The sequence below is a fragment of the Leptidea sinapis genome, chromosome 14 (genome assembly GCF_905404315.1).
Source record: "Leptidea sinapis chromosome 14, ilLepSina1.1, whole genome shotgun sequence".
NCBI classification, from domain to species: Eukaryota; Metazoa; Arthropoda; class Insecta; order Lepidoptera; family Pieridae; genus Leptidea; species Leptidea sinapis.
The window spans coordinates 11,836,391-11,844,991 of NC_066278.1; the positions used below are offsets into that span (position 1 = coordinate 11,836,391).

General features: G+C 31.2%; 1 protein-coding gene across 1 annotated transcript; it reads left to right on the forward strand.

Moving 5' to 3' along the window:
• Positions 1-1,643: 1,643 nt before the first annotated feature.
• LOC126967948 (uncharacterized) lies at positions 1,644-7,639 on the forward strand. The gene is made up of 2 exons (XM_050812662.1): positions 1,644-1,970; positions 3,551-7,639. Exons 1-2 carry the CDS (start codon positions 1,770-1,772, stop codon positions 4,424-4,426), a joined length of 1,077 nt encoding a protein of 358 aa, XP_050668619.1. The 5' UTR covers positions 1,644-1,769; the 3' UTR covers positions 4,427-7,639.
• The last annotated feature ends 962 nt before the right edge of the window (positions 7,640-8,601 follow it).

The window sequence follows — 8,601 nt, forward strand, 5'->3', positions numbered from 1 at the left end:
CCAGCATGAATACTATGAGCATTTTATTTACTTAATTATTAAAATTATATTATTTGATAATTTTCAGATAGAAATATGTAAATCCCACAATACAACAGGGTGGCTCTGCGTACTGTACGCATACAAAGGTCTCTTGCTCCTGGTTGCAGTTTACATGGCCTGGGAGACTCGTCATGTCAAAATATCCGCTTTAAACGACTCCAAATATATTGGGATCAGCGTGTACTCCGTAGTAATTACCAGTGCTAGCGTAGTTGTCATCGGCACCATCATATCAGAGAGGGCTACGTTAGCATACATTACTATATCCAGCATGATTCTTGTTGCGACTACATCAACATTGTGTTTACTGTTTCTGCCAAAAATCATCGCTATTAGGAGAAAAGGTTTGAATTGTAATTTTTTCTAAATAACTAAAAACATTAACTTATATTTATAGTTCAGATTGCTAAGCGTGTTTTTTAACATACTAAAATTTCTTAATTTTTTGTCTGTGGAAATTATTATTGAAACGGTTTGTTGCATTGATAGATGCAGGTCTAGCTGCCTCAGTCCTATGAAAATGATTAGCATCGGCCTTACCTGGTGCGGTGTTACATAACGGTGTTTTTATGATATTGCACCTGCAGCAACTCGAACTTATTAAGCAGCAATGTAGTATATCTGTAATTAATAAGTATTTCATAATATATGCTATTATGATAGTAATAACGACCGTCATGTTCAGGAAGCATCCTTACACAAACAATAAATTCAAGCTTTAAAGGTTGATACATCCAATATAAGATAATTTATATTTATTCAGTTTGTTCTTTATTACTTTATTACGAAATATTTAATACACTTTTAACTTTGCAAAATATTCATATATAGGATGCAGCACCTTACAAGCTAATTTGTTAGTCAAAGTCAAAGTCAAAAAATCTTTATTCACTGTAAAACTTTATAAGTTATTTAGTGCAAGTCAGGATGAAGTACAAAAGTTACAATAGCATTCAAATGAGTATAACAATATTCATTAACAAAATTTAGAACATTAATATTCAACTATCTTTATTATTCAAATAATCTTTCACATTATAATAAGCCTTAGATGCTAATTTAATTTTTACGATACATTTAAATTTTTTAATAGGTAATATTTTAATTTCATTTGGGAGTTTATTATATATATATAACACAATCCACTTTAAAAGATTTAGCAATTTTACGGAGACTAGTAGATGGAATTGCCAGTTTATGTTTGTTTCGAGTATTCACACTGTGTACATCACTATTCTTTTTAAATTGGCTAATACTTTTATGAGCGTATAGGAGGTTCTCGTATATGTACTGGCAGTGTACTGTCATAATATTTATTTCACTAAACTTTTATCTCAATGAATTCTTAGAACGCATTATACAGACTGCTCGAATTGCTCTTTTCTGCAGCACAAAAATACTGTCTATATCTGCAGCCCTACCCCACAATATAATTCCGTAAGACATGACACTATGAAAGTAGCTGAAATATGTAATGTACTACGAACTATACAGCCATTTTAAAATACTCTATTTGATTGAAAAGAGAGGCCGTTGACTTTCTTGTATGTTTTTCTCACGAGCTCTATTTTTCTCGAACATATGATATATTCAGTATTTTTAAAGAACTATTGATTGTAACGATTCAAAAGCGCTTATTTTAAGCCTAATTGAATAAATTTGTTTATCTTTGACTTTGACAATAAGATCTATTTTAAATTACAGAAGAAGATCCGGTTATAGAAAGTATGGGTCTCAGGTTGGAATGCAAAACGAGAAGATTTATAACAGACGAAACACAAGAGTTACATTTTCGTACAGAAATACAGAATAGAGTATATAAGAAGGAAGTCTTAGCTCTTGATAAAGAGATAAGTAAACTGGAGAAACTACTGGCGAAGCCTGTGGATAGTGACTCTAATACGTCGTCCATTAAGGTTAATAGGAGGGTAAGTTAATGAAAACATATACTTCAGTTTTTTTTTTTTAATAGTAACTGGCAAAGCGGCATAACCATTTGCATAAAATAAAGAATTATTATAATAGGATTTTTTTAATTTGGTTAAAGTTGTCAGTTTGATATTGTCATTGGCTATCTATCAAGTGATTAAATAACGGCATTGTTTTAAAACCGTTAATACCAGTTGTAATATTTTATATTTTTCGTAGGTCTTCGTCCCTCCGATCTAAAACATGTGAGATTCGAGTGTTTTTCTAGATTCTAGTTATTAGTACCAATTAGGGTTTTATTAAAAGATTACTAGAATTTTGTCATATGCCTATTTTATTACAGTACAACTGTACAATGTACATATTCATAGTTGTAGACTTAATTGTCTTTAATGAAATGAATTACCTAACGCCTAATGCTATATTTTAAATAGATTTTCTTTAGATAGATATTAAGCTCTAAATTATGCTTTTGGATTCGGTACAGTAAAGTATATCTTTATTTGGGACAACCACTAGAGATTTAAAATGCTATAGAAACTATAAATAAACATTCAGAAACACAACACAAACGACAAAGAGGATGTAAATACTACGTTATAAGAGGCTAAAAAAAAATTAAACGAAGATTTTTTATAGACGAAGTATAATCCGTCTAAGTTGATAAGCGAACAGTTGCGTGAAACGTAATGGATTTCGGCTATCTCCGTTTTTTACAAAATTATAGCCGTCATCTATCAATCCATCAATGACTGCACGTTTCATACAATCGAGTGAATCGGTTTTTTCTTAGAGAGTTTCGCTAGGCTGACAAACAAAACATGAAAAACTTATCTAGATATCAATATTAATACACATGCCTAATCTAATTAATCAAAAACTAAGAAAAAACCAAAGGAAACTTAATTCTAGATCAACATAATAAGGTTTTAGCCCCAAAAAATTCTGCTACTCAAAAGATGAACTTTATTTATCGGCCTACCTAAAGCAAACTTTCTGTTTACAATTTACTGGACGAGTAACTTGGTTTTATTCAATTTATATACAAATCACGTGTTATTGCAAATTTGTTTGAAGTAGATTTGAGTGTGATGCACTAGATCTAGAATACAGAATGACACAATATTTATCCTTTCTATTACGATTGCTAATTGGCCCCCTATTTGCCCTTTAGGCTAGTCACTAGGTCCAATAAAGTGTTAATTCTCGATAAAGGTGCTAAAAATATGAGCAATGGCATTTATTCGATGAAGACGGTAGGTAGGTAAATAGCTACCTTTTACCACATGAAATTATTAAATTGTTAAGATGAACGATGGAACAAATTAGATGAAAAAAAAATCTTATAAAAGTTTATTGTATTTTTTTAAGTTAGCTAAAACGGTGATTGTGGTTTTATGAAAACTTAAAAAAATATATAGTAAACTATACAATAAACATTTATCGTGTAATATTGTTAAGGATAGGTATATATTAGAAGCAAAAAAGCAAGCTTTATCAAGAATTAATACCTACTTTTTAACTTGTTGACTAACCTACTTTTGTAGTTATAGAATGTGATACAAGCTATAAATTTCAGATGGAGTTGAACACATTGGATGAAGAAAGTCAAAGTAGTGGTAAAGATAAACGTACTCCTAGCATTAGCGGTGGTCTACCAATGCTTCTTCTCTCAGTTTTGCCTCCAGTGATACCCCGTGCAAGTTGGCCATCTACAGAGGCATGCCGAGGAAGAAATTCTGTAACCTTCAGCTCGCAACCAAAATTAAACAGAAAATCTCAACAGACAATAGATTTATACAACCTTTGCTTGAACAAGCGTGAGGACAACCACAGCATATTTTATCGAATCAAGTGTTTATTTGGAAGTCGAGCTTCCTGTAGGAAAGCATCAACGATCTCTATTGCTGACCCGACTGGACAAAGCATCGCTGCAGCTTTGAAAATGCAAGTTGGTATGATAGCTGGGTTTATGCCAAATAGAAAACAATCAATAGTCCGATCATGTAATACACTCAACGTACCAAATCTCGACATGAAATTGCGCAGAGAAACATTTGCCAGAAGTGGACCAATAATTCATATTACTGATGAGCCATCTTGCTCTAAATATGATTCTGAGAATTTGACGAAGGGTAAACAGAAGTATGTCGCCGAACCAGAGACGAGAGTTAACTTCGTTCTACCCTTAACCCATAAACAAAATTCAAATATCTCAGAGAGAATCAAAGGATCGCCACGTTTCCCACACAGAATATCACCAACAGCTTCTAGTTTGACAACATTAGATAGACGCAAAACTAGCGGTGATAGTGAATTCAATCTTTCAAGCGTATTTGATGAAAACAGGCGACATAGTCATCAAAACGTTGTAAAGGAACACGACGATAGAATAGTTGAAAACAAATGGAAGTCTACAGAAGACGAAATACCCGGTCCCTCTTCAAGAATATAAAGCAATAATCTTGTATATTTCTATGAGTACATTTGGTACATAAATGGCTAAACATTTGATGAATACGCAAAGACGTTCAATTATGCACATTTCACTTCTTTATTCATTAAAGTAATTGAAATCGAACTCTTACAGGCAGACAGATATTTTACTAATGTACACTTTAAATGTACCTGAATAATTTTAGGATTTCGGAATTTTTTTATTAGGTAAACTTTTGAACTACTAGTACCCTGTTACTGATCATATAAACGCATAGTCCATACAGCCTTATTGTGTTCTACTGTTTGTGTGTTGGGAACTAAATAATTTTGGACTAAAAGGTACCCCTAAATTGTATTAATAGTGAAAGATCCTAAGCATTAAGGCACCAATTATTTTACATTATAATATTCTGGCGAACTATAATCTAAATACTCTCAATGAGTTATATAAAACACAAAATAATCATATTTGTATATTTTTTAAACTAGGTAATGAGGTAATAGTAACTGAATACAATTTATTTAGTAGGTACGTAGAGCAATCTGTAGATTAATAGTAAAGTAGTGTATTAGAAGAAACATTACTATCCCAACTATATTTGATAAGTAAGTACATAGTATTATATTAATTGAGGACGTATTCGTCTATTTACATTCAAAGTATATATTACTGTAAGTACAAAAGTAAAACTTTATTATAACGATATTCAAAATATTAAGAGGTGAAATACGAGGTTTTTCGACTATTTACAAAAGCTGAAATCAATATTTTAAGCCCAAATGAAATCTATCGAAGCGGTAGATACGTAGGTTCTATAAATATATCTAATAGGTACATATATCAATAGTTAATATTTCGAATAAAAATCAAACTACCTACAGTAGTTGTAAGGTGAGTATATAATATTTTCTTTGTAGATATATTTTAATAGATATATACGATGACGCCAAATTTCGATGGGTTTTAAAAAGATATGTTGTAGGTACTGAATCTAACGATCCTTTTATTCATTTCTATTTATTGCATAATATATTAATGGCAATCTGTATAATTCAGGTACTCTACTCAATACCTAGGCAGTATACAGGTGGTGCTACAATGGCGAGATTAAATGAACATACGAGTACTACATACATAGAACTACTTAATCTTAATTAGATTACTTACAGGTTGTTCCGAAATGATATTATGGAAAATTAATTTATTTAGGTGAATAATTATGTATTTTTAATTTTTTTATAATTACGGTTGTAGCACCACACTGTATATAGAACTCAAATGGGCTTCGTGGTTGTTCTTTTATAAAAAACCAAAATCCTATCGTTAAACGATCGAGTCAAACGTTTTATGCAAAAGAACACGTTCAAATTTAAACATATAACACATTATTATAAATTTACTTATGCAAAATCCGATGACGCCATCGAAATATATACAATTGTGGTCATATCATTAAGAACGATAAAAAAAACAATGTAGTTATATTAATGGGATTAGGAGTAAATATTAAAATCACTTAGGTACTATTTTTCTTATTTATTTAATTTTCTATCGATAGCTACAAATTCAAATAGTAATAAACCTGGATAAATAATTAAGAACGATTCCCAAACTGCTCGAAAGTTGTTTCAATATAAACTCGGATTAAAAAATCACATTAAATAAGACGGTGATAATGTTAAAAATTGCAATTTAATACATTCGTTTGTAGCATGTTTTTTTGACTTTTGACAGCTTTTAATGACTTGAAATTTAATCTTTTTGGCATTTTTCAAAAGAAATAGAGCAATTCTTCTAAAAAAAAGTTACTCTAATAACTAACTCACTTAGGTTACCACACCATCGATTTGAAGCCTTTTTCTAGACTTCGCGACAAAGAAAAAGACTTTGACCCAAATTCACATTTCCAGTTTTCTATCACCATACTTTGATGTCTCCAAGCAAATGCAGATGACTTCCTCTGTTTAGGTACACGAGGAATATTTGTAGTTATTGGATACGTGCTAAAATGCTTCATACAGTGCAATTTCATCGATTTTGAGCATTACAGATGATCTTTTTATATTACCAATTCATATCGCGTATTTTTATTAACATTTACCTTGTAGATTCATCACAACTATTATTTTTCCCAATTGTTTTAAATTATGAATCAATGAACTCCTTGACTTTTATAACACTAAAACTAAATGGCGCCAAAATTAAGCAAATAGTTTTAATTTTTTTGGTTTCTTCGTCCAATATAAGCATAGGCATAGGGTTCAACCCAATACAGCCATGTATTCGGCGTTTTCAATTGCTTTTTTTTTACTTATAGTGTCTTCGCAGCATCATGCAAAGGCCGAACCCAAGTCACTAGATATATTTTCCCGTCCAGGGTCTCAAACAATTATTTTAACATTTCAGTGCCAATAACATTACTCAAACGAGTTTTACTCTAATAGTTCCCTAGTTATAGAGTGTTCTCTATTTAAATTTGAACAAAAAATAAACTATCCAGCGTTCTTAATTATGTGGCCAGCCAATGTGCTTGCAATAATTTGTTAAGGTTTTATGTAAAATGTAAATTTATACATTATTGAATTAATTATGTTTTATAACTGTATGCAACTATAGTGTGGAGCAGTTTTGCGATACCAAGAGAGATACAAAAACACATGCAATAATTGTTATTCTCATAAGTTTGAAAAAAGCTTGTTTTAAATACGTTCTTAATTATATGAATTTCATACTCCATTTTTCCACTTTCAGGGGTGGCTTTCGGTCTGATAAACCCCAGTAGGTAAGTTCCGTAAACACCTTAATCACTAGGCTCTGCATAAAGACTTTATTTCTTTCTCTTCTACCACATTTTTTACGAAATTTGTTCTGAAGACCTGTTTGGCCTGACCCCGCCCAATCCATTTAGTTCTATAAGTAAATGAGCTTATATTTTATATTGAATTTATGATAAAAATTTCGTACATTTGGCGTTAAAATAAATATAAGCCTAAGTATTTTCATTATTTTATGAGAAACGTGAATGATTTTTGTTAAATTACAAAATATTGGATGACTTGTCGATTCTTTAATATTCTTGTACATTTCCACGTGTAATTTAGAAACTTAGACGATATATTAGAAGTATTATTGGATAATATGAGCAATATTTTAATATTATGTTTTAGATCTGTGTGAATTGTGATTAAATTTCCTAATAAATCGCTGTTGTTTTAATCTACCAATACACTTTCGTCAATCGACAAATCTTCGACATATCAAAAATATTTTATTTCGTAGGTAATTCATAATCACACTTAAAATATGTCTTTTTTTTCATACAGCTCATTCGGAAGGCAGATTTCCTCAGAGAAGAACGAGCAAGAAACTCTAAGGTTGCAAATACATGCAAAGTGATGCAAAAAATTCTAAAACATCAAATAGGTAAATGGCTAAGACGAGTAAGTCAAAAAAAGTAAATTAAAAAATCGAAAAAAAAATTAGATTAGAGTTAACCTCTATTTTTAGTAATTCACGCACACCACAAAGTGTCATACAAATCGCGAGTGTAAGACATAGCTTGTCAGGCACACTAAAGTTTTAAATCTGGCATGTTATTATCGGTTTTGTAACAGCAAGACACAATCTAGACGTATAAATTATCTAAGATATTCTGTTACTTCACTGAAACAGAGCTATGGAGAGTAGATTGAATTTAATTCGTAGAGTTTGTTCTCGACGGTCGTTGGTCAGAACTTAAGCCCGCTAACAGTCCCCGAGGCTGTGTGATATCTCCAACAGTGTATCTTCTGTCGGTAGAATGATAAGTATGTTATATGCCTCCAGCATAGATTGTTAGTTCGATGACAATACTGGGAGAAGCAATACACAGCGGCCATGCGTGCGGGTCTCACTCGGGATATTGTTGATTGATTAGAAGGTGAAATATAATGAGGAAATAAACCTTGTTCAAATTAACTCCCAGAAGTCCTCGAGTTTGCGCTTCAACCAATAAATAAATAATAATCAAAAAACACGCATTTAATGAAAACCAAACTAAAAAGCAGAAAATAGTTTTGAAAAAGCATACACCACGAATAGTGTGACTAAGTAACAAAAAAATGTAATCGTAATCGTAAAAAGCATGGGTCGCTTGATATCACTTTTTTAAAAATGTTTTATTAACAAATATTGGTAAAAGTAGAGTCATT

Excerpts from the sequence above, each read along its gene's own strand:
- LOC126967948 (XM_050812662.1), top strand. The coding sequence starts at position 1,770 with ATGGGTCTCAGGTTGGAATGCAAAACGAGAAGATTTATAACAGACGAA. Across the intron at positions 1,971-3,550 it reads CCATTAAGGTTAATAGGAGG|ATGGAGTTGAACACATTGGA; the intron begins GTAAGTTAATGA and ends TATAAATTTCAG.